The sequence below is a fragment of the Babylonia areolata genome, chromosome 8, assembly GCF_041734735.1.
Source record: "Babylonia areolata isolate BAREFJ2019XMU chromosome 8, ASM4173473v1, whole genome shotgun sequence".
Classification (NCBI taxonomy): domain Eukaryota; kingdom Metazoa; phylum Mollusca; class Gastropoda; order Neogastropoda; family Buccinidae; genus Babylonia; species Babylonia areolata.
Genome location: NC_134883.1, coordinates 5047578 through 5075385, shown reverse-complemented (window position 1 = coordinate 5075385; position 27808 = coordinate 5047578). Strand labels below are relative to the sequence as shown.

Below are 27808 nucleotides of genomic sequence, written 5' to 3'. Positions count from 1 at the left end.
TTTTAAAGAAACATATTCGTATAATCAATTATCTACTTGGTTATTTCTTGATTGTACGAATAGACAGCTATTCAAACAAAAGTAAAACACACACAGAGACTGACAGAAATGTAACCAAAAGTGCAAGCTTGCAAGGTTACACCCAGAACTGATGACTGAGCAAGTTTTGCTTCATGAGAAAACCGAGACGCCGACGCCCTTACCTGGTTCAATACAATAACCTTGACATACGATTCTCTCAAACCATTTCCTGGCAATCCACAGTCTGAACAGTTTTTACTGTCAGAAATGACATTATCTTTACCAGCTGACAATTATACCTATAACCTTGGGCAAACACGTAACAGTTTGATCTTCGAGTACGATAATCATAACAAACAAACATATTCAAACAGCTTGAAAAGATAATAACTAAGAAGAACACAACATCCGTTCCATGAACACGCCTCAATCTTTACTGGAGACTGCCTGAACAGACCGAGATATCTAAAGAGGATGAAAAAGCAGAAGACGATATTCACACATAACACGGCGTCAATCTTTACTGGAGACTACCTGAACAGACCGAGATATCTAAAGATGATGAAAAACCAGAAGACAATATTCACACATAACACGGCGTCAATCTTTACTGGAGACTGCCTGAACAGACCGAGATATCTAAAGATGATGAAAAAGCAGAAGACAATATTCACACATAACACGGCGTCAATCTTTACTGGAGACTAACTTGACAGACCGAGATATCTAAAGATGATGAAAAAGCAGAAGACAATGTTCACACATAACACGTTACACACACCAATCTTCACAGCTAATACCATTAACAGACTATGATCTTAACAGACACCCATTTCAGAATAACTTTTTTTCCGAAACTGTGATAACATTAGCAATCTTCACATACAAATTTAAAAGATAAGAATCTTCACATTAAAATATAACTATTTTCAAAGACGATATACTCAGCAGACAAAAATTGTCACATTATTACGTTTAAAAGATATCCCACAAATGATGCTTTCAACAGTTTTCATGGGTGGTATTCTTAAAAGACAACAATTTTCAAAGATGATACTTTAAACAGAAAACAATCCCCATATATCTACCTGACAAATAAGACAACACATCCCCAGCCCCAACCGCAGACTGCAACATCAGTCTTATCATACCCCTCCCAATGCACCCTCTGCCTCATCCTTCAAATAGGTGATTTATCGACGTCTCCCTTACAGCGACTTTTTTTTCTTTTGTACGATACCTTGGAGAAAGAGCATGACGATCTCGGCATTCACTACAGGAGAGTAGTATCAGACGTGTGTGTGCGTCTCTTTGTATGTTTGTATGTGTGCCCGTGCGTGCATTTGAGTGTGTGTGTGTTGGGTGTGTGTGTGTGGGGGGGGGGCGCATGCGTGCGTGCGTGTATGTGTGTGTGTGTGTGTGCGCGCGCATAGCAGTTGGATCCGAGAGCAACGGGAAATGACGTAGCATGATATCATTGCGTGAAACAGCTCTCGCATTGCCTTCGATCCGCTTTGTTTTGGGTGAAAACTGGCACCAGAAACCAGACACTGATCTATCACTACAGACTGTCAAAGAGAGGACGCCTTTTGATGTCAGGTTTTCCGTCATTGTTGCCTTTATCGTTCATTGAAACGTAAAGCCTATCGGTTGTTCCATGAGCACGGATGCGCATGCTGGATTACCGCTAATGCACACACATGTACACGCACGCACGCACGCACACACACATACACGCACACGCTCACACACACACACACACACACACACACACACACACACAGGTGCATATATAAAATGTTTTGCGTTTCTTTCAGATTAACGACTTTTATGTCTTGAATTGTCAAAGGTTCGGATTTCTCGACAAATTTCCAACACATGATCCAATGCGTCATGTTGGTAGATAATTTCAACAAAATATAAAAAGCAACGTAGATTTTGTTTTCATTTATCTATACCAAAAAGGTGACAAAGATGATAATATTTGTTTAGTATCGTCTGTTCTGAGCGGCATGGCCAGAACCCAAAGACATTGCAAAGTCTTAAATGAATGCCAATTTGTATTTGCACACTTCTATTGATATTGCTGGTTGTTTGTTTGTTTGCGTATATGCATGCATATGGGCACACACACACACACACACACACACACACACACACACACACACACACACACACTGATGTGTGTGTGTGTGTGTGTGACAACCATACATGACTTTTTGAACAGACAGGGAACTTCTTTTTTTTTCTTTTTTTTTGGGGGGGGGTGCGGGGGGGTGTTAAGGGGAGGGGGGCAGGTGTTTGTGGGAACTGTTGTTCTGTGGTTGTTGGTTTAAAAAAAAAAAAAAGTTATTTATATATAATTATTATTTAATACAAATATGTTTGCAGAATAGACTTTAAGACCTTAGGATCATCCCTGACACGTGGGAAGCTGTAGCCTCCGAACAATCGTGCTGGAGGCAGACAGTGCAGAAAGGCCTCTCCACGTTTGAAGAGACACTTGCTCAACAGTGCCAGGCGAAACAACAAAGGCAGGAACACGGTCTGACAGACAGACCAGCATCAGACAGCATCTGCGCGAAGTGTAAGAGAGACTGCCATTTCTCGAATACACCTGCCAAGCCACAACTGATGCTACGTCAAAAACATCAACCACAACACACAACTCCATAGCCTCCTACGAATGATGCGTGTCTGCTTGTACTTCTTATGGAAGGCTGTCTACAACTACTTATTTAACTGTATGGAAACTCCCCCCCCACCCCCCACACACACACTAACGCACAAAAACTCAACCGATCATGGGGTTTTCAGTGATATCAGGAGACGAGGAAAACAGTAATAAGCTTTTTTAAAACTCTGTATGATTCGGACAGCGATTGGCTCCGAGCGCCACTGTGTGAGTTCTTTTGCATTCATAGATATCTGTATTTCACAAAAGCCTCCCCACGTGTACTCCCCCCCCCCCCGCCCCCCCCCACCCCACCCCACCCCCCCCTTAAGCACACACATTCTTATCTTTTGGAGTGACTTTGTCCTTGTCTTTCAATGTTCACCGTTCTCAAGGTCATTTTGGATTTGCACGTTTACTTTATCGCACACGTACGAAAGAGTATTGTATGCCGGCGTGTGTTTTGTATTAGCATATTCATGTTAAGATACAAAATGGGAAGAAAAAAGACAATCTGCACACGCAAAAGCTTTTGTTTCATCGACGCTAAGCATCTGAAACAACCTTCTTTCCAGATTTGGCTTCTGTCTGTCTACCCTGTCTCAACATATTTATTCGCGCGACATGTTTTCCTCTGTATGTATCCACATGATTCACATTTTGAAACAATGCGATGAATGTAAGTGAGCACCCAGAATGGAAAGCGCGCTTTCTTAACGAAAATACATAAAATCCAAGAAGGAAAACAGATACTAATCCAATTTAATTCTTAAAATTGTCAGAAGAATTTATATGACAAATAGCATTCTAGTGAATATAACTATTCTTAACAAATGTCAAGTGTAAGTTTTGTGGACAAGAAAAATGCATGTCATTTTTTTTAAAATTCTTTTTATATATATATATATATCTAATTCCTCCTAACTGCAACTCGGACAGATTATGAAAAACGAAATACATAAACTATGACAGTTTTACAATGAATATTGGTTTTCTTCTTCTCGAACCAGTAGAAAACATAAAAAGTTTCATTTTCAAAGAGACGTCAATGGACTGATCCTTTTTCCATATCTGCTGTAAAAGATATAGTTGTTTTGTTGTTGTTTTTAAGATGCCTGGCCTACGCTTAAACTCATTTGGAAGGAAACACTAAGTACACCAATTAAGTTTAAATTGAAAATGTTCTTCGTATACACATGCTGAATAAATAGAACCAAAATCTATTCTTGAAAGATCTAAGAATGCGATACAAAACTAAAAATACATAGGCTTATTTCAAAAATGAAAAATATCGACTTCGGAAGAAAATCGAATCCCAAAATAAACCTACCAGTCAAGTGATGTGATTACAAAGAGAAAGGATGTGATGATTAAAATGCAAAATATTTGTTACCGTAGTCAAGGCTGCTTTTGACATATCATTACTTTGTAAAAGCCTGTAATGTTTGTTTAGTGTATTCGTTCGTTTGCTTATCCGTGTGTGTGTGTGTGTGTGTGTGTGTGTGTGTGAAATATCGAAATAATAATTTCGTTTCATCTCGGTCTTTATCCGGTCTTGATTCCTTTCAGCGTAGATGTGAACCTGGTATACAAATTGCAAAATAAAAAAAGAGAGAAACGAGTAATCCTGCAGAAGAAATACAATCCATACAACTTAAAATTTGTTTTTTCCTCTTCATTCTTTTGTTTTTTGTTGTTGCTGTGTGGAAAGCAACGAAGATATGGAGATAAGGTGCAGAGCTGAGGAAGAGAAGTTGCAGGAATGGAGGGAGGGTGGTGGGCACATTTCTTCAAATGAAAACATCTCACCGCTAAAATGACTGCCTTGACGGGGAGAGCATTCCCATGAAGGTTCTTTTTTTTCCCCCTCCCGAGTTCTTTTCTTTACCTTTCTTTCCTTTTCTTTCTCACCAACCCCTGTCCCTGTCTCCATCTCTGCGTTGTTGGATACAAAGGATAAGAATCGATTTTTGTCGGGGTGAACGTGAACGTGTCAAAAGCTTTGTATGAAATATTCAACAGAAATGTGCGTACTACAGTGTTACACACGAGTATTGTGAGCAGGAGCCAGTGAACAAGACGCTCAAAAACAGAGTGGGAACCAGGGGTGGGTGGAAGAAGAGGAACGACGGGAAGGTGTGTGTGGGAGGGGGCGTGGGAGGGGGGGGGGTGAGGTTATCAAGTGGACGAGGGAGGAGAGGGAGAGAGTGGGGGAAGAGACAGAAGAAGGGAGACCGTCTGCCTAAACACATACGTCCATTATCCAGCATACTGTTACAGTTACGTATTGTACGTGTGGTGGTGGTTTGTGCATAATTACAATTATGTGTTAGTGTGGACGAAAGCACTTTGGTTGGTGTGTGTGTGTGTGTGTGTGTGTGTGTGTGTGTGTGTGTGTGTGTGTGTGTGTGTGTCTTGTCGTCTGTCTGTGTACCTGTCATGTGATAATGCATTTAAGCTTTACATTTCATTTCCCACAAAAGTCTTCCCAAGGACACACACACACACACACACACACACAACGTAACGTAACGTAACGTAACCGTGTGACATATAATTATTGGGCAACAGATACCGTGGACAACATTGTTTAAATGAGACTGAATGCCCTGGAAACCACATGCATCCAGCTGTTCACAGACCATCCAGGCCTATTATTGAACCTCTTTTTTTTTTTAGTCTAGCCACTGCATGTGGATACTGTAGGTCTATACCTCTTCTTTCGTCGTTATGACAACCGTCGGAGGGCGTGCCGCCATCATGTTTGTCCTGGCCACTTTATGTCATCGGAATGATCTAGCCACCCCCCCCCCCCCCCACCACCACCTCCACCCTTGCTAACGTACACCTACGTTTACACACACAGACTCTCTCTCTCTCTCTCTCTCTCTCTCTCACGTTAAAAGATTCCGAGGATTTTAGAAAAGTAAATGAAAATTTAGAAAACGACTCTTCATTTTTAGTTGAGAACCGAAAAAATGTAAATGTATATATATATATATATATATATATATATATATATATATTTTTTTTTTTATTTTTTTTATTTTTTTAAAGCTTAACATTTATGCTGATTACGTGTAAATAAAAAAACGTTTGCGAGACTTTGAAGTAACTTGTTAAGATAATAAATCAGTAGGTATACATGTTCTCGAAAAAACAGAGCTTCGAAAGTTACTTTTGCCTTCCGCTTCTTCCGACCAGTGTGTATCGTTGAGAATGGTACGATATGTCCTCAACACCCGTTAGTCTCTCCCCACACCTTCATGTCGAAATCTCAGTTCAGAGACAAGCCCGCATTCCAGCACTGATAGACCTATGTTAGTTAAAGTCATTCAGAAATACTCTCCTGTAACGAAATACAGAAATCTGTCAATCATGCCAAAAAGTGTGTGTGTATGTGTGTGTGAGAGAGAGACAGACAGAGACAGACTGAGCGTGAATATGTGTGTTAGGTCGGAGGCTATGTGTGTGTGTGTGTGTGTGTGTTGTTTGCAGGCCCACGTGCAGGGTGGTGGTGGTGGTGGTGCGTTAGGTCGGAAGCTATGTATGTATATGTGTGTGTGTGTGTGTGTGTGTGTGTGTGTGTGTGTGTGTGTGTGTGAGCGCGCGCGCGCTGAAAATGAATGAATACGTTAGTCTCTAAACCATCTTGTAGTGAACAGACAATAAACAAAGAGGAGGTGAAGATCCATCAACACATCCCTGCAGGCACATGAGTCTCTTCATTCACGTATTTTATGGGAGGCCAACAAGAATTTCTTGAAAAAAGGGATACAATAATCATACCCTAATAAATATATGTTTAGTAAATCTACGACCCATGCTTGTGGATAAAGAATCAAATCAATACATAGCAAGTACACTAACCAAATGTAAAAATCAATTTATCATTAGGAATCAATACGCACACAGAAAGTAAACAAATCGAGCCTTAAAAAAATCAACATGGATTGAAAATTTAAGCTCTCGTGGTTTTGTTCAGATACAAATTTAATATATGCCTAGTTTTGTTATATCGAGACCAAAAAAAAGCTTTAAAAAAAAGAAAAAAGAAAAAAAGAGAGACGTTAAGACATGCTCCCGTGAAGACTGGGAGTGAGTTCTATCGTGTCAATGGCGTGTCGGTTTGGAATTGTGGCAACACAAAATTGACGTCAGTTCAGGCGGACAAGTGGTAAGTCATGAACTACTCAGTGGTGACATCAGTACCGAATTACGTCAGACAATGTACCACAAAATATTGCGATGCAGCGTGTGAAAGCTCTGAACTGACGCAGCGCACAAGACATTTTGAATCGGCGATGCCACTCGCACTTAAAACGATCCCAAAGTGGTGGACAATAAACTGGACCACAGGCAAGGTTGTACTTCAATTCTGAATGCATTTCAACATGGACTATTTCCCGACCGACTTCGAGTCTGATTCAGAACAGCTCTTTGGTATGGAATTCCAACGGACTACGATACGCAGACAGCAAGAAGACAACATGCATCTCTCGTCCTCCATTCAAGATTTCACAACCTTTGACACATCACTCATGGACGAGGATGACATACCAACAAGAGACGCTGGTCTAGACCTTAGTTATCCTGTTAACGTCAGTGGCGGCGGTCTACCGAACGAGCCAGATCCAGACACAAGTTTACGATATCTGGTTGATGTCGGATCATCCAGAATCAGCCAGCCAGATCAACACAGTGACTCCAAGAAGAAAAGGACCAAATCAAAACGAAGAAAAGAGGTTGAACGATCCAAGAACAACAATTCGCTCAATTTTCGAGAGAAACTGGAGCAGATCGAGAGGGGGGAATTCTGCGATGAAGAGGTGAGCTTCTTGTTGAATTCAGTTTGTGATTCGGTCAAAAAAAAAAAAAAAAGGACCAATTATACATTACAATATCAGTTTCCATTATTTCGGTAGAACGTTTAACTTCTCAGTTACGGACAGGCAGAAAATAAATAAATTCTGTGTAGTATAATTCCATAAGGTTTAAACGAACACCACTTACCAGACAGCATCTCTCTCTCTCTCTCTCTCTCTCTATATATATATATATATATATATGTGTGTGTGTGTGTGTGTTTGGTTTTTTCCCCACGAACTTAAGTGATAGTTATGTAACACTTTGTAAAGACAGTTTCATTCGCGTTTTAAAAACAAATACTGGCGCTTGCGTGAAGATTTCGCCTTCAAAAATAGGCCAGCTACGGGTGACAATACGAATGGTTCCACATCTGCTAGCTTTTTTTGCTTGGTTGGTTGTTGTTGCGTTTTTGTTTTGTTTTTTGTTGGTTTTTTTTTTTTTTTTTTTTTTTTGTTTGTTTTGTTGTTGTTGTTGTTGTTTTTAATGTGCATGCGTGTGCGAATGTAATGTGCGCTTCTGTTTGCGATAAAGGTCTTTGACACCTCCACTACCTCAATGCTTTATACAATATACCAGATTACCACCCATTACGATATGATCCAAGCCATTTTGACACTTGTTTGCTGTTCATAGCCCTGACTACATAATGGCCGTTTCGGTGCGGGTAGAAGTATTTGTTGGACAACTGAAATCAAAACTTTGATCATATCTAAGTAGAAATAACAACGGAAGAGTTCCAGCTAGCTGTCAAAGCAAACGGAACTGGGTGATCAAATAATAGATAACATCTCTTTTTATTAATAAAACATTTTATCCTTAATTCAACAGCATGGGAACGGATCATATTTTTTATGATCTAATTGGGACACACACCCCTCCCACACGGTTGTGTGCCGACACATTTATGCACGGACAGTGTAAAAACAAACCGTGTGAATTCGTGTGTGTCCGTGTCTGTGTCTGTCAGTCTGTGTGTGTGTGAGCGTGTGTGTGCGCGCGCAAATCACGCAAATATTTCGCATGGTGTGAAAACAATGGTGCAGGAACATATCAAAGTGAGGACAAACGGACGTGGAGACATTCAGAAACGCTGCAAAAATACATGATCTTTCCGTTGGCAAAACACTGGTGTGGGGAAACTGCATGAACGTCAGGTTTTTTTCCATGTGGAGTACACTGCTTGGGGTTTATCGTTGCTGAGAAGTTGTTTATGCACACACTAGCTTTTTCTGTGCACACACTGGTTTGGGGACATCGTCACATCACAGCACAGCATGAATGAGGGATAAACCAGTTACTCATGTGGGACATAGCACAGGAACACTTGTGGCCTTGCGTCAATGCAAGTCCCTCTTTCCTTTGGTTTGTTAATAATAATAATAATAATAATAATGGACATCTATTTTCCAGATATACTGCTCAAAGCACTTTATATTTCGTTCCCTCCTCCTTCCACCTTCCATAATCACACACACACACAATGCACAAGCACACACACACACACACACACACACACACACACGGACAGAAACATGCACAGTTGAAAATTAGAAACACCCACCCACCCATGACGCCCTCTAGAAAGCACATTGATTCCTGCCATACGCACGCATGCACGCACGCACACACACCCGCAAGCAGTCCCGTCCCCGCCATACACCCTAATGACAAACGGCATCCCCATAATAAAGCATGCATAGAACCAGATCATACCAAGACCAAGCAAGGTCAGAATTATTTACTGTTTTTGTAAAAGATGTGTTCACAGAGCAGGCTTAGGATAATTCAGCGAGGCAGAATGTCGAAAATTTTCTGGCAGTTTATTCCAGTGAGAGGTCCTAAAAGGAGAAAGATCTGTGACCCTATTGCTTCTTTACAACAGGCATTTTTAACAGCTTTGTATCAGAAGGAAAACGAAGGTGACGAGTGGGAATGTACACTTCAATGAGGTCAGAGAGGTAGCGATGGCCAGAGCTTGACAGGGCCGAAAACGTCAGAGCATAAAGCTTGCATTCAATTCTTTTTGAAACAGGTAGCCAGTGAAGAGAGTGGAAGAGAGAGGAGAAACATGTCCAAATTTCAGGTTAAACAAGTATTTCAGGGTTAATCAGGTACGGCCCCATGAGTGCGCTGATCTACCCGTTGATCGGCAGCCGTCCTGCTGGGAGAGGGACAATCCCTTCGAGCTGATCGTCACCCCTCAGAACGTGGACATGCTACTCATCAGCGCACGCTTCTATCAGCAGAGCCAGGTCGTCAGCATCTGCAAGGACGCGCTGGTCCGCTGCGACGTGCAGGATGCCCTGTATTACAGGTCGAGGAGTGATGGACAATGGATGTCTGGAGCGAGAGAGTGAGGGAAGGAGAGAGAGTGTGTGTGTGCGTGTCTGTGTGGTTATGCTGGGTATGTTTTTGTTTCCATAACCAACCGAACGCTGACATGGATTTCAGGATCTTAAACGAGCGTATTTGATCTTCTGCTTCGTATACACACGAAGGGGGTTCCGGCACAGGCAGGTCTGCACATGTGTTGACCCGGGAGATCGGAAAAATCTACACCCTTTACCAACCAGGCGCCGTTACCGAGATTTGAACCAGGGGCCCTCAGATTGAAAGCCCAACGCTTCAACCACTCGGCTATTGCGCCCGTCAACCTACAATATAAAAGTGATCTCGTTTGCTCTGAAGACATCTAAGTTCAAGGTCATATAATTATGATGAGCATAAACCTTAATGTTGGCACAGCCTAAACAAGCGCAATACCTAAGTTTGATTACTGAGCGTGGCATGGATCACCCTTCATACTTTTCTCCTGCTTCTCTCTGTTGCGGTGAAATAAAGACATTTGGGCAGAGGACTACGCGTAAAAAACTCGAAAAAAAGTGGAAGGCTGACTATCCTGAAAGTAATGAAATTAAAGAATAATAAGGCTATTTCAAATTATTTCATAATTGTCAATGGTTCACTTTTTCATGAACGTTTTATTCGGTATTTTTACTGTAAAAGACTAACACATGTCGCAGTTATATGATACAAGGCTGTGGGGTTTTTTTTGTTTGTTTGTGTGTGCGTGTGCGTGTGTGTGTGTGTGTGTGTGTGTGTTTGTGGTGTTTTTTTTTTTTTACCTGCACTGAAAGTGAGCAGATTTAATGTCTTGTCATTCTATCATTAATCTGAACCATTTAATATTTTTGGAAATTTTTTTCAGCAAATAATTTTTCTGTTTGGATTTTAGATTTCAACACCACATTTAAAGAATGAAAGGTCAATGAATGAAAAACGTTTGAGGTAAAAAATACAGGAAGGACAAACGAAAAGCGACGACCATAACTTGCGGTGAGGTGAAGGTTGAACAGTGTGCGCGTGTTGGATGGAAGTGATTTATGCTGACGTAGCCCAGTATTGCTACATCACAATGGGTGCGAACAAATAGATACAGATCCACGATGAACAGTTAGGAAAAAAAAAAAAAAAGTAAACGTATGGTTCTACGTATAAAGATGCGAACAATTTTGATATTTGGAATGTTGAGTTGAAATTAAGCCAAAGTAACTTAGGGAGCATGGCGCGATGAAAGATGACTTAAAAACGTACCACTTCCTGGCATAGGACCTTAAAATTGAATTGTGTGCGGAATATGCGTGTCTTTGGAAGATTGAATTTACCCTTTCTCCCAATGAATGTTTCAAACAGTTGTCATACAGGTGGAAAAATATTGGAAGATTGAATTTACCTTTTATCCCAATGAATGTTTCAAACAGTTGTCATACAGGTGGAAAAATATCGAGGGCAGAGAGACAGAGTGTGTGAGTGAACAGCAAACCCTACCATGCTTTTACAGATTCGTGGCAGAAAAGCACGAGCTTGCTGACATCACTCCTCAGCTGGTGGATTTTGTGCGGGCAAATTTCACATCAATCACGCACACTCACAGCTTTCTGGGTCTGGAGCTGAACCAGCTTAAAGCGCTGCTGTCTGATGATGGCCTCAAGGTTAGACCACTAGTGTGTGTGTGTGTGTGTGTGGGGGGGGGGGGGGGGGGGGGGGGGGGGGTCTGGACCAAATTAGACCGAGTTCTGTTTGACTTTTTTTTTTTTTCTAAATTTCAACACATGTAATAAATATCATTCCAAAAACTACGCTTAAAGATCGTCAAAATAATACTGATGAATCTTGTTTGTCCGTTTGATTATTATTTATTTATCTTTTACATCCCTCCCTTTACTTTTCCTCGATTCTTTTCTGTTGTTGTTGTTGTCTCTATTGAAGTTGATGGATGTATTTGTGTACTGTTCTTTCTAATAATTTTTTTAAATGTCAGAGCAAATGATAAAGTGGGAATCCCATTTTCTTCTTTTTAAAGCGACTATTGTTTCCCAAACAGTTCACTAAAGAATAAGTCAAAGCAAATGTGGTTTTGTTTTTAGGATGTTCCAGACGTGTGCCACTGAGTACTTTTGTATGTGCAGGAGCACACACACACACATACACACGCGCGCGCACACACACAGTGCGACATACAGACCCCCTCATAACATCACCACAACCACCCTGAGTAACCTTACTGGTGATTAAAGACTGAATTTTGAAAATCAGTCCTTTCATAAGGTTGAACTTAGGCACCCTCTCTTCCAAAATAGCAGGGAAAAACCTTCTCATCGTGAAATAAAAGCGATATGTCCCACATTTTAGTGGCGTGATAGTGACAAAATCAACTCGAATATTAGACTGAAAGGTGTGCCTGTTGAACTGTCTATTATATATATATATATATATATATATATATATGTTGTTGTTGAATATACATGTATATATTTGTGTGTGTGCGTGCGTGCGTGCGTGCGTGCGTGTGTGTGTGTGTGTGTGTGTGTGTGTGTGTGTGTGTGTGTTGTATTTTACTTTTAGCATCCTAAATTATTGCACCTATCTAAACGAGCTTTTTCGTTTGCTTTGCAATGGAGGCATATATGAGAAATGACATGTTGCGTGCAGTCGACCATTTCCAATGAAGAAATGGGCACAATACCACACGAAATTACCCATAACATGGAACCCCAGCCGACACTTGTCTCAAGCCGCATGCTTTTTATTCACATTTTCATGGTTAGCGGGACCAAAAACGTTAAGAGCAAGATGGCACGTTTGTTTAGTGACTGAATCCACATCAAAATTGAGTAAAATTGAGTTAGAAACCGGTGAAAATGGGTTACATCTACCAATAGAAATATTGTTTCATCTATACAAAACAAGAGAGGCAAGGCCTTCAAGACTCACTTGTGATACACTTTAAAAAAAAATCCAAGCTTTTTATGTATTGAGTATAATTTCAAAATGTAATGTTTAAGATGAGAAAGATCAGTTTAAAGCAAATTAAGTCCCCTAGCATTAATTACAGAGTAATTTCCCTTTTTTACTATCTGCACCAAAACGTTTGCAAAATAAATAAAACTTCCATGCTGAGCAAAAGAAGTTCCTGTTTGAACAAAAAATGATAATAATGACTGCTCTTGTTGTTGGGTCAGAATATCAGATCAAAGTGCCAAGTTTAGAGAATACAAAAAATATAAATATAACAGTAAATGCAGTTTGCATATAATTAGGCTTCATTTCTTCATTTTTTTTGTGCCCATCCCAGAGGTGCAATATTGTTTTAAACAAGATGACTGGAAAGAACTGAATTTTTCCTATTTTTATGCCTAATTTGGTGTCAACTGACTAAGTATTTGCAGAGAAAATGTCAATGTTAAAGTTTACAACACACACACACACACACACACACACAGGCAACCGAACACCGGGTTAAAACATAGACTCACTTTGTTTAAACAAGTGAGTCAAAAATTGCGGGTAAAATTGGTCCCTGAACTTAGGACGCTAAAATAGGACTTTATACATACATAGCGGGACATACATACATATAGTGACATTACCTATTTTTCTAATCTAGTTATAATTACCTACCCAGTGGGGGAAAAAGTAGGGCAACCAAATACTGATTTGAAAAACAAAACAAACGATGGCTTGCTCACCTTTTCTCTGCTGATTCATGCTAATGCAGCACAGCCTGTCTCGTTATTGACTCTCAAACCAGTCCAATTCACTTCAGCTGCTTCTTGTGAATTTGCTTTATTTACGAGGACACCTGCTGAAGTTTTCTCCGATTGGCGTCTGCTTGGTGCAGTTTGCATCACATTCACAGAGGTATGCTCAAGAATCACATATGTGCTCCGAAGTTGACCGCCTAAACCTCTGTGCGTCACAGACTGGTTTTCTACGCACCATCCCTGCGAGAAAAGAATGGACGAAATAAAATTCTTGCTTTTCCTGCGAAATGCCAGCAGACGACAAAAGACAACATTAGTGAAATTTTCCCGCCACGCGATTGGATCTTGGGAAAATGATGCGTGCGCAAATGCCGGCCATGCAAGTTTTTTGTTGTTGTTGTTGTTGGTTGGGGTTTTTTCGGGGGTTTTTTTGTTTTGTTTTTTTTCCCCGTGAAACAGCACAGCAAAGTGACAGGCGCGGAGGGGCGGGGAGAAGAGGGGTGAGTGGGGGGAAGTTGATGGGTGGGTGTGTGACGTGGGGAGAAAGGAGGAAATTGATGAGGCCGGGGTGACGGTGGTGATCGGGGACGGGAGGGGTGGTGTGGAGACGCACTCTTTTCACCACTGCACCGCGCAATGAAACCAGCTCTGTTGCCAACTTCTATTTTTATCTCAGTGGTAAGCAAGCAGTCGTTACCTCCATTTCACCCTGACACAGCCGCCGCCACCACCACCGAACAGACCTAGGTATAGGCTAACGTGGGCCCCACACCAATGTCCCAGTCCCAAAGTCAACACCCTTACCATCATCATATCAGTTTGACAGTTACCGGTTGCGATTTCAGTATTGGACTCGCTGTCATACAGCCTGGGTAACGCTTCAGTTATGACTGAATTTTAAAATCCGCTCAAAGCGTGTTTAGAGTGTAAGCTATATTGTTTATAATTATTGGCAGTGTCACGGTTAGGTGTGTATGTGTGTGTATGTGAGGTGTAAATTTCACAGTTTCAGATATTATTATCATTACCATTAAACTACTGTTATTGTCATCGCTTGCACCATCACCTTATCACACAAACGCCACATCATCATCGGTTTCTGTTAAGGTACAATCAGAACTGGACGTTTTCAACGCGGCGCGCGCCTGGATCGACCACTGCAAGCACTTACGGATCAAGCGGGTGGGCGAGTTAATGTCCTGTGTGCGCTTCAACCACATCTCTCCCGAGGACATCGTGCGCCACGTGGAGCCCCATAAAAACTACTTCAGGGGACCTGGGGGTCGGGAGGTGCTCCTCAGCATCTACAGGTTGTGTGCATGGTCGTGGAACTCGATAGAAGATGAAAGAGAGAGGTGGGGAGGGGCAGGAAATGATAGATAAGCACACACACACACACGCGCGCGTGCGCGCGCAAGTGTGTGTGTGTGTGTTCGCGCGCGCACATGTTTTCCCTGCAAGTGTGAAAAACATGGTCAGTGCGCGCACGAACGCATGCGCGCGCGAACACACACACACACACACACACACACACACACACACACACACAAACAACAAAAAACAAACACATAAACACACACACGTAGGGCCGTTGGCAAATCCGCACGCTCCCGAACACAAGAAAATCTTGTTTTGTTCGGAGTGGAAATGCGCGTTTGATCCGCCAATCACAAATCGTCGAAAGAAATGGGACTTGCCCGGAGTGTCTGCCAAAACTATTTCACCAGAATTTGCTTTTGCCATTTTTGTTACACGTTAGTAAAGCCAGAAAGTCACAACAAACATAAAGGAATTTTGGAACTTTGACAGATCTAAATATTTAAACCAATGAAATAAAGATGGATGTTGGCTGTTGAAGATAGAATAGTTTCGTTTGCAGCACACAACTTGGGTTCGAAAAACACTAGTATAAGATGGTAATCAAAAATATGATATGTTTCAGATTCATATCAGTACTGTTAACTCCCCCATCCCTTCCTTTTGTCAGTTTTTTGCTTTTGTTTTTTTGTTCAGCAGGAATCGCGCATAAACCATGGCTTTGCTTGTTAGCAGAAGCAAAAGAAAAGCATGGAACACATGAACTGTGTAAGCAAACTACTAATGCTTTCCTGATGATGATGGATAACCAGGCTAAGTCCCTGGGTACCATGTTGAGCAGTTTGTTGCCCTGTTGTTTGATTCTCTGAACAATCTGCGTGTCGTCAGCACGGTCAGACAGCCTCTCCTCGCTAAAGAAAAAACATTGGAAAATACTCCACCCACATCAGCAGCTCTTGAACGGCACACAAAGAGAGCAGTTTATCCGAGAGAGTGCTTTCATCTGGAGTTAGAACGATGGGGATTGCAAAAAGGTAAGCGAAAGAAGTGGCGACCTTTGTGGATCATTCAACAAATGCTCAAGACACTTGATGTGAACTGATTCACTGCTCCTGCACAGTGGTGTGCAGAGAAAGGTGCAAATGCTGCAAGACCAACTTAAAGTGCACATCCTTGTGTACATATGGCTGGGACTGTCACAAAGACTGAGCATTGCCCAGTTGGAAAGAGACAACCCAACTAGTCGAGAAGGGTTTTTCAGCAACTTTGTGATACTAGCTTGATGTTTTAGTTTTTCAGTCAAGCTGAAACTATCAAAATTGTTTATTTGGTTTCACAAAGTGCACATTATGTACTTTGTGACTCTTGTAACTACACATCCGATGACATGCAAGTGGGATTTTCATCTCAAGAAACCATCCCCCACCCCTACCCCCAAACTATCATCCCTCCTTTTCCATTGTCCTTTGATGTCTCGTGAGAGTGGTGAATAAATGAACGCCCACTAACACCACCTTAACACTTATTCAAAGCCATAAGTCTCGGCTATAGATCTTTACAATTTCTGTGATGTGGCCTGGTGTCCTAATGGTAGATGCAAGCAGGCAGCAACTGGTCTGGTGCTGTAATTGGAATGGACTGTAACTTTTGTTATGAGATTGTGCCGGCCAGTCATATATCTGATCATGTACGCATGTTGTTGGATCAGTCAAAATCAGTCACAAGAGCACTGTCTGGAAGAAGAGAACCTTGGCTGATGGGTAAATGCATATTTACATGTTATTAAACTTCTGAGGACTTTAAGTTAAACATTCTTTTTTGTTTTTTTGTTTGTTTTGTTTTGTTTACTGTATAGTATCAAAACAAATATGATTTGAAACGGGGAGAACGGGTTTACTGTATTCCCCACATTATAAGATATCTGTTTCGGTAGTCACAATAGCATGATTATACGCAGTTACCACATATGTTGTTTTTCAGGCATAAGAAATCCCCCACGCCTAATTATGGATTTGCTGGTCAAGGCATTTTGCTGTGACCTTATTACAGATTTAATTAATCTCCTCACGTGCGGCTGATAGACTTTTTAAACAACACACAATCAGTTAGATTCCAGGTAATCTGTTTATGAATATAGCTAATACAGATATAGTGCAGCAAAGTATTTGTGTGAATGGTCACAAGTAGTGCGATAAACAACACACTGTTTAGAACAATAGTCACCGTAATGTAGTCAGTGCGGGTAGTGACCTAATTTCAAGACTAAATTTAGCCATTTGAAGGAGGTGCTGGTAGGTCTGTGTGCCTCAAAATATTCAGATAGCATCATAGTACATGCGTGCAACACATATTTTCATTCAGTTGTCTCTGGCTACAAATTTTATATTTGTCTTCAAAACATTTTAAGTTACGGATTTGCCGGTCAGGTCATCTGGTTATACTGTGACCAAATTACATGTTAAGTGCTTAATCTATTAAGCAAAGTGTCTGAGACGAATAATATACATAACACAACAACACACTGTTTGAAAATCAAAAGTGATGCTCGAAGGAAAGACAACATTTAGATCTGCAGTTACAGCAACGCGGCCAGTGCGTGAAGGGTGGCCTAATTTCATAGCTACTTGAAGCCAAGCGAGGAAATTTCAAGATATCTATTGCCTAAATATGTTCAGATAAACTCACAGTTCATGTGTGCAACAGGTCATGCTTTCACTTGACAACCTAACTCTTGGGATTCCTTGAGAATGCTGCGAGCCGCTTAGCAGATGTTTTCGAAGACGCCATATTTGTTCACTTCACGTTGCGTCGATTTTACGAACACATAGGTTCTTCGATGAATTTCTGTGAGTCAAACACATCACAGAATGAAACAACATCAGTTAAAATATTCCACAGAAAGCCTAAACTTTAAATAATTTTTTTTCTAACTTTGAGTCGGAAACTTTGCAAAATTCGAAGAATCGATGGGACCCGTCTAACGTTTCAACTTACTGAGGGTAGCCAGTAAAGCCGTTGAAAACTGACTACATTCATACGCTATCTTGATTCAGAAGGTCTGGGGGAGACGATTAGTGCCTGTTCCCTACTCATTTCCATTTATTACTTCGCAGACCGGAATTTCCCCGTTTTCGTTGCTTTCAGCATGCAACTGATACAGGGCAAAAGAGTGCAGTATTTTTCTACATTTTTTGACAGGCATGCACCTGAAAACATTGAAAATACTACAGTTCCAGGTTGTTTTGTGCAAAGATATTTACCGACAGCAAAGGTAAGACTTCGAAGATGCGATATTTATAAAAATCCCGATCTTGATGATTTTGACCCAAACCACTTGTTTTTGTGTACAGCTAAGAATCGTTGGATGCAATTTCAGCTGGGTTTTCGCGTGCTGCGTCACATATATATGTAGATACATATATATATAATCACACACACACACACACACACACACACACACACACACACAGAGCAGATGGATCAGAGCGACAACAACCAGAATAAGCCAGAGAAGGCCCGGGACATCATTCTGTGCCCACGAAAAAATCAAAATCACATTTCTAGGGGGTAACCACTCTGCGTTACAAGTGTGGTTCCCTGTTATACCCGTGAATAAATCCAGATTCTGATTCCCTCGACAGGCGCTGGACTTCAGTTCCGCGGGTCTTTGATGTCCGTCAGTGATCTTGCATCAGCGTCCGGTGGGTTAAAGGCTGAGATTTTTCTGCCCCACCACTCCCCTCCCCAATGTCACAACACATATGCAGACCGGCTAGAGCCACAACTCCTTTTGCAGAAAATCGAGCCACCGTAAACCTTAGTGTGGACTGGTCAAGGAAACGAAAACACACTCAGCACTGACTGAGGCCCTCATACAAATGTAACTTTTTCTTGAGGTAGTGGTAGCAGTGGTTGTGGTTTGGGGGAATGGTGGTGACATTCCCACGGGTTGCGGAGGGCTGTGTTAAATACGGCAGACTCGCCAGCACAGTGTATGGCATACACAACGAACACTGTATACATTAAGTAAATCCTATACCCATGTGTGTCTGAGAATAGCCCTGACACAAACAAGGACGGTTTCCATCGTTATTGTTGGTGGTTAGTTGTTGTTTTTGTTGTTGTTTAGGCGGGGGAAGGGGGAGGGGTGTTGTTTGTTTGTTTTTTTGTCTGTTTGTTTGTTGTTGTTGTTTTTGCGGTGGGTATCGTTATTGTTGTAGTCAGTTCTGTTATATATGACATACGGAAGTTAACCACGATTTCGATACTATTGATGATGGTGATCTGCTGCACCAGTTTACCTGATCGGTTGGTTGGGTGGTTGAAGCTTCTGTTTGCTTGTTGGAGCAGATACCATGCGTTACACGGCAGCCAGGGTGACCTGAGTGCTCCACAGGCAGACATGCCCCCTCCCCGTTGCTACGTTCCCTTAGGAATGGCGGAACCGACGGGTATGGCCTCCACTCTCCAATTCCAGCAGCCTGTGTACTCAGTATGTGCTTCCTTTCTGGCTGGCTGAGCCCAATTCATGTGTGTGACAGAACTGGATTGTATTCATTAAAGCCAAAGCCCCATATAAAGGGACATTAAAAAAAATCCAAGACCACCATATCTTAAATAAAAAGAAAATGGTTTGCGCAAAGACACAAGAATGAAATAATATCCTTTTGGGTAGCATACCAGCAGTGATCATTTATACATATGCAAACAGAATATGCGGTCATGGCATTAATCTCAATGATACCATTCACTCTTTAAACGTTGAACGATAATCATTCAGTTTTTCGAAATAAAGTGATTTGTCATCTTGTATGTGCGTCCGCGCGCTTGTGTGTGTGCTTGTTAAAAGATACGTCATAGTATTCTGTAAATGATGAACCATGACAATTCATTTCTTTGAGATAAGGTGATCGGCATCTTACTTTTTAGTCTTATTTTCTTTTGGCGCATGCTACATGCCGCTTTCCGTTGCTTTGCTTTCACAAATTCTGAACAGAATTTTTAACTCTAAAGAATCAGATGAATTGGAGGGGGTCGTATGCACCTGTATAGATCTACGTGTTTTTTTGTTGTTGTGTTTAGGGGGGTTCTTGTTTGTTTGTCTGCATTAATTGTCACATGTGCGATTGTTCAAATAACGGTAAAGAGTGGGATAATTGGTCATTGTCAATGGAAACGGTTCCAGCATTAATCTTTCCATCATGACTTATTGTTTTCATTTGTGTACAGACATCAATAGCATTTTCTGAACCCCGCACAGCTTCTTGTCAACCACCATTTCAACAATCGTCGTTGATCTCCATGAAGCAGTCAAATGTAAGTCAAGGCTCAAAGCAGACTCCCAATCAAACGTTTGATCAAATCAGAAACGGCTTCATGTCTTCTCAAAACCAGTATCAGGGCCAGGATCCACTCCAGGCTGACAGAGGTCAAGTCCCGCAGTATGTCCATGCTCAGGATGCTGAGAACCTGGCAACTGAAACACAGACCAGGTCACAGTCTGAATCCCAGCACCAAATGATCCGAAACAGTTGTGAACATGGTAGTGTAGCCGATCCACGACAAACCAGCAGTTTATCCCGACAAACCAGCAATTTATCCCATACCTCTCGACAAACCGGATTATCCAACTATGTACCACCAGAAGGAAATGAAAAATGCCCCACACGTTTTCAACAAACCAGCAATTTAACCAGTTCCTCACGACAAACCGGATTATCCAACTCTGTGACACCAGAAGGAAATGAAACATACCCCGCGCGTTTTCAACGGCAATCACTGACACAAATGAATGATTCGTCCACTCACAGTGTGAGAGCAAATGACCAAAGGTATACACAGTATCAACAAACTGCTGACAACCTGGACAGTAGGCAATCGAACGCCTCGACAGCCATAGGTCAAAGAGATACAAACTGGCTTCCTTTCTCAACGCCACCCAACATTCCGAGCAATGAATCCGCGATGAACAGTGTGCAGAAAAGTAGTGTATCACGTTTTGTACAGCAAGAGAAGACTTTAACGCCAGCTACTCAAGCTGGCGACCAAGGTCTTTCCTCAAGTATCGAGATACGTCAGGGAAGTAATGCTGGTTTTTCTTCTTTCAATTCTCAACAACCAACTGATTTTCCAACACCAGGTGAATCTCTGAAAGAAAGAGAACAATCTTTAGGGCAGTATCAATATCAGTCCGTCAGTGCACTGGGATCAGGGCCTGCTCAGCTATCACAAAGGACAGTGACTGAGCGGCAACAGTCTCATTCAAAACAACAGCAGGCTTCAAGCTATATCACGGAAGTTCCCTTTCCAATCGCAAGTTTAACATCGATTTCCTCTGTACCCAAGGGCGATAACTTAGTAACTCACAGTAGCCAAACAAATGGCATGAAGATCCCAGAAAGACCGGCTGAACCATCGGAACCTCAAAGGCAGAATGCACTTTCGGTTTCGGAAAATCAAAGTCAAGACACACCTTCTGCCGCTAATTACAATCATATTTCCCGTCCAACTTACTCTGGGACTCAAAACCCACAATCTGACTTGGAGATCCAAAGTCACACCATGCCTGAAACTCATGGGCAAGAACCGACAGTACTTCTGTCTGAAGACACCTCATCACAGCAAGATTTGGAGCATGCCCGTGTCCAGCAGCTAACAGCAGAGCAACACGGAAATTCAAGACCTTCATCTCAGTCCCTTGTTGAAGAACGCCGTCGGTGTTTTGAGGTTCTTCAAACAGAGGGAACAGTCCAGCAACCTGTGAAGACAGACTTTGTACAAAAACGGGACTCGAACCGGGAGACAATCACTAAACATGACGAGGGTACAACCATGAGAGATTTCCCCGACGCAGTTCAAACTAATCTAACGTTTGCTTTTTCAGGCGCAAAAAGTCATTGTCCGTGTCACTGCACCTGTTTATCAACAGTAATGGGTATGTCTAAACAGCAGAGCGATACAAACGAGTGCGTGTGTGGGTCAACTATGGCCCAAGGATTGTCGGAAAAACAACTAGATGACATTGAAAAGCGACTGAAACAGAGAAAAAAAGAAATAAAAAAGAAAGCTTTGGATGAATATGCCCTTGAATCAAATATACAGCATGAACCTTACCCAGTGGAGGTGCAATCTACTACGTCTGTCCGAGTTCACTATTGTCAGTCTCCACATTGTAGCCCCGTTCCCTCACCACATTGTCACTGTGCTGTTGTGGATGAAAACGATTGTGCACGGACTGAAGAGGAAGTGTGCGTTGACAAACACGCCAGTCACTGTAACACCAGTAACGGACAGTCATTTGAAGAACGACAGCCTGGCGGCAGGAAAAGAAACAACAAAGCTATATTTAGACCTGTAAACGCTGACCTATCTCACGTTCCAGTCTTATCTGCCGCAGAGAACCCAAAGGCTCAGAACACACATTTCCCCCAACAGCCTAATAACCAGGTCCACTTGCAAAGACACCACGCCTACAACCATAAGCAAAAGCCGAAAAGACACTTAGCGGAACAGACGCAGCCACCAAACCAAGAAAAACAGCAGCAAAATCGCCAGCGGCTGAATCGGTGGAGTCGACAGCATGATGAGCAAGACCCATCACTGCAACATCATCTCGACCGGAACTACCACAATTATGAAAGACATGAAGATCCTACAGAGCAGCATCTCCAGGAATTGCTTCATCAACAGGCGCAGAATGCAGAAAACTATCAGCGCAGTCTCCATCGGCTTCGCAATGCAGGCCGTTCTGGTGCCAAGCCACCGCAGCAGCCCATCACCAACAATAATCAGCAACTCGTCACCCACAATAAACAGCAACCCCTGACCCATAAACAGCGACCCCTGACCCAAAATAAACAACGGCCCGCCACGCCCACGCACATTAAACTGCAACCCGTTACCCACCATAAACAGCAACCCGTTGCCCACAATAAACGTAAATTGGCTTCGCCTGTCTGTCAGCTGCACCAGCATTCCTCCCACGTCAGGAGCAATCCTGGTCAGCAATACAACAAATTCTGCAACAAGAGCTGCAACATGCCGCACTATGAAAGACAGATTCTCAACCAGCAGCAAGGAATCGTTCCACCTGGAGATGCAGTGGTTCAACAGCAACAGTTGTGCATCAAACAATCTGGACAAAGGTGGGGGCAAGAAACGGCAGAGAAGATACAAGGGCAAGGTTACACACGGAGGCGCAGGTCAGAATCACCAGCCGACGGGAAAGCGCCGATCAGGAGTCGGCTGAACAGACCAAAGTCTCAGCCCCCGCCCTGTGGCCGGCGAGCTGTCTGCAAGGGGAACTACTTCAATGAAAACGCCACGAACATACAGTAAGTGCACTGGCCACTTGTGGCATCAGTACCACAGTGACAGAATGGTGATTGATTGGATGGTCGGCTGACTTTGATCAGTAAATCTCAAATTACTGATTGATTGATTTTGATTAATTGACAGATTTTAATTGATTGGTTTGGAAGAACTGATTAATGATTAGGTGACATGTTGTTGCACAACTGTTCAGCTGAGTAAAATGTGCGACACGTTTTTTTTTAATTCAGGAAGCATAAAACGCAATTACATTAATGTATGTCTGACGTCTAAACATTGGACATTTTCTTGCTGAATTTGGTGTTCTGTGTATGAGATGAAGTGTCAGGGTTTTAAATAGACCGAATGTTTTTGTTGTACTGTTATTTAGATTAAGTGCATCAATATAACCAAACAAACAAATTCCACAATTTGAAGTATTCCTAACACAATTTTGATTAAGGTATAAAACGGAATAATATGTATCACAATTACTTATAAGTAAACACCAATTTCCTGGCAAAATGGTTCTATTACATGCCACTAATAGAATGTTATAATACCAGTACATTACCATTCACTACAGAGCCCCAACAAATCTTGCTTTGTAATTCGAAAAACGTAGCCAAATTGATCATGCAGGCAAGACATCTAAAACTGTTTCTTTCTTTCTTACTTTGCATCTTAAAATATAAGACTTGAATTCTGATGCCTATGTAAAGCACATTGAATTATGTGACAATAGTAATACACCTGCTTGCATATTAAATTGCTGATTTCCTTTTGTTTTCATGACAACACCAAAGTATTAAGAAATGTACGAATCAGGTGACAAATACATATATATTTGGGACACATATATTAATATTAATGGTCCATTCCATGTGGAGCATTTTGGATTAGAAATTTTAAAAAATCCTCTTTGTTTTTCTTTAGATATATATATATATATATATATATATTCATTTCGGTCATTTCTTTTCCTCTCTTCTTCATTTATCTGTTTGTTCTTTTTTTTCTTTTCTTTCGTATTTAAACATGTCCTTCATCAGACCGCTATACACATGAACCTCTAATATATATATATATAGATAGATAGATAGATAGATATATGCGTGTGTGTGTGTGTGTGTGTGTGTGTGTGTGTGTGTGTGTGTACTGAGGACATATAATTAGCGTTTTTACTACGTTAATACATAAAATGTTGAATACACAATCGATATATTCATGATGCATATTTACTTTTTATGTTTATGTCCTCTGTATTCATGTGAACAATGTGAACGCAAAAAATGAATAAAAAGAAGTTTGAAAAAAAAAAGTGCATCAATATACAACTCAAAGAGTACTGACGACTGACATGATAGTCTAATCGAAAAACAATGATAGTGGCCGATGTTTTCGCAAACCATGTTGCACTCATGAACCATTGTTCGTTTCGGTACTTTTACTCCGTTTCAGGAAAAAAAATGCATATCGCCATCAGTAAGAACACAAAAAGACTGCTAGAGACGTTAGCATCTGCTTCAACGAAAAAAAAAAATTTTCGGGCTAATCAAATGCCAGAACTAACGACATCGAAACAGGAAGAGGAAAGAAGAAAACACTCCTGCACATATCCATCACTCGCAGCAACAACTGGAGTGCGACAGGAATATAGAAGCATGTCAACAGGAAGGTGGAAATGCACACTGATTACACGGGACATAATTATATTAGCACGTGAAAAGAAAGTGTAACTGAATATAACGTTCGTGTTTGAGTTCCAGTTCTCTGTGTATGGAGGGTGTGGGAGGAGTGGGGGGGGGGGTATCTTTTTTTACCCTGAAAAGATACTTTTTATACGTGAAGATTTTTTTCTGTTAGAAATGAAGTAAAATAGTCACATCAAAACCATATCAAAATTTACCAATAACCTTTTTTTGCAATTGAAATTACATGATTTACATATTGAACAAAAGTACTCTTTCCATTCTCCGTGCTGTAACCAAAGAGAACATCTGTTTCTCGAAGACAGATCTGTTGATTTGTTGTCTTGAAAATATAACCTGTGCACATGTTCCAGACCTTTTTAATTTTTTGATAATTCAAAAAAAAAAAAAAAAAAAAAAAGTTTTCGTGATGGTCATATTCTGCACAACAGGAACATCTAGTTATTTTCTTAGACTCATCTTGAACAAGAGGATATTTGTGGGGCAAATATTGTGAAGTAGTTTCCAGTGTAACAGTCTGTCTTATTCCTTGGGTACATTTATTTGCTACTAACCATTAATGATCTATCAAAACTAGTCCATATTTCCGATACCAGAAATTTTCAGCATATAGTTTTCTTCATTATCTTTGAGCTTCAACATATAACACGAACTTGACGAAGGCCGTGTAACCACTGACAAATCATACGTTAAATCTTTATTTTCCAGCAATCAAAAAATGAGGTTTTCTGAGTTATTCTTTCATACCAAACCGTGTTGCAAACTGTGATCATAGTCATTTTTTTCCTAGTTACTACATTTTCATCATCATTATCATCATTGTGAATTTATGTCTGTGAAATTGTAAAAAAACAAACCCAAAAAAGGGAGTGACAAAATCTTATCAAAAAACAAACAAGCAACTATTCCACGGTCGCTAAGTCGTTGGCTGAGGAAGATGGCTCGCTGTCTCGTAAAAGAACAATCACCATATCTACAGCTGTTTCTGCAGCTGTAACAATACCATCACTAGTGTGTACTTTGCTTCTGCTGCTGCTGTTTCTATTGTTGCTGCTACTACCACTACCACTTCTGCTACGACTACTGTACATTTGTAAGGCTGAATATGACCATTCGCCACAAGCGCTTACGATTCGTCCATGTTGCATATTTGTTTAATCAAAAATAGCCGGCTTTAAATAAAGAAGAAAAAAACAACACTTTGCCCTTTTTCAAAGGGGCGGTGGCGAAACTGGTCCGGTGAACCAAGGATATCCAGTAGGGAAAACGACTCAAGAGGGCGCTCCTCAGATAATGGATCCTATGATGGATCAACAGCAAGGAACAGATGACGATATTCTCCCCGTCAACGAAAGCGGAACGCCCCCGGAACCTACCCCCGGCACTGGGTAAGTAGAGAATGTCATTGCTGCTTCGTTTTCTCTCTGTGATTTCTTTCATTGGCTAATGTGTACTGAATGAAATTTTTCGTCAAAATCTAGGTTGTCCTGTGTTTGAATTTTGACTCACTTGTGTAAACAAAGTGAGTCTATGTTATAACGCGGTGTTCGGTTGTCTGTGTGTGTGTCTGTCTGTGTGTGTGTGTGTCCGTGGTAAACTTTAACATTGCTATTTTCTCTTGAAATACTTTGTCTGCCAATAACAAATTTGGCTTAGAAATAGTAGGAAAAAAATCTTTTCAGTCATACCAGTAATAGTTGTAAGTCTCTCGAATGTAGCCGTATTTCCAAATCATTAATAGTTTATTTCATTGATTTCGTTCCGCATTCTGAAAACCACTGTTACCCCTTTGCAGCTTTCAGATTGTCTGGTGAGAATAACACACACACAAAATCCAGTTATTATAGATCAGAAACATGTGGAAATAGTGGACAGTTTTAAATATCTAGGGTCTATAGTTGACCACAATCTCGCATTCGGCGAACATGTTGATGCCACTGCAAAGAAAGTGCACCAGAGTCCCTTTTTACTGCGAAAATTAAGAAGTTTTAATGCTAATCCACACATGCTTGAGCTGGTGTACAGAAGCCTGATAGAAAGTGTCATGGCTTTTAGCATTCTGGCTTGGTTTGGTTATTTGACTGTCAAGTTAAAGACAAATTTAGGACGAGTTGTAAACCTGACCAGCAAAATCATAACCAAGCCCCAGCAACAACTGAACACCCTATACCAATCCGCTCTTAGCAGAAAAGCACTACAATTTTTTAATGATTCCACTCATCCACTTAACTCTGTCTTTCAGAAACTTCCTTCTGGCAGACGGTGTAAAATCTCACTTACAAAGAAGAATGTACAAAAAATCATTTGCCCCCTCTGCTTTTGCTGTGATAAATAATTCGCTCAAATAATGTTTTTATTCCTTTGCCCGTGATTTGTTTTTTTTCGTTTTGATGACAGTCGTCTTTTATTCCGCATGTATGCGTACATGCATGTGTAAAGAAAGAAGTGAGAGTAGGTGGAGGGTTATGGGGAAAGAGGGGACAGAGATGTATGTGTGTGTGTGTGTGTGTGTTGTTGTTTTGCTGCAGAGAGGTGTGAAAGGGGTTTTGCATGCTTGCAGTCTTGGTGGCGGTTTTAGACTTTCCAACTGTGATTTCATGTCTTAAAGTTAAATTTATCTTAATTTTCTTTTCTTTTGACGATTAATGTCTGCATAGCTGTAAGGAAAGTATGTATAGGTTATTCGTTTATTTTCGTTTCATTTGTGTCTTTAAATGTTATTATCTTCTTAATGAATATTTTCCTTTAATATGACGAGAATGTTTCACTTTATCTTAAAATGTAATTTGTTTTCTTACCTTAATCAGTGAATGTTTTCTTTTTACATGATAATTCATATGTGTGTTGTGATCAAGGAAGGG

The 27808-nt window shown here is 41.1% G+C and overlaps 1 protein-coding gene across 1 annotated transcript in view; it reads left to right on the top strand.

Annotated features, from left to right (window-relative positions):
* Positions 1-7089: 7089 nt before the first annotated feature.
* Positions 7090-27808, top strand: part of LOC143284956 (uncharacterized) — a 35930-nt gene continuing 15211 nt past the window's right edge. Inside the window, exons 1-8 of the mRNA XM_076592118.1 lie at positions 7090-7524; positions 9718-9878; positions 11406-11556; positions 14716-14918; positions 19276-19417; positions 20320-20467; positions 22307-23258; positions 26165-26335. Coding sequence (XP_076448233.1) covers positions 7090-7524; positions 9718-9878; positions 11406-11556; positions 14716-14918; positions 19276-19417; positions 20320-20467; positions 22307-23258; positions 26165-26335 — 2363 coding nt within the window. The remainder of the gene's footprint in view (positions 7525-9717; positions 9879-11405; positions 11557-14715; positions 14919-19275; positions 19418-20319; positions 20468-22306; positions 23259-26164; positions 26336-27808) is intronic.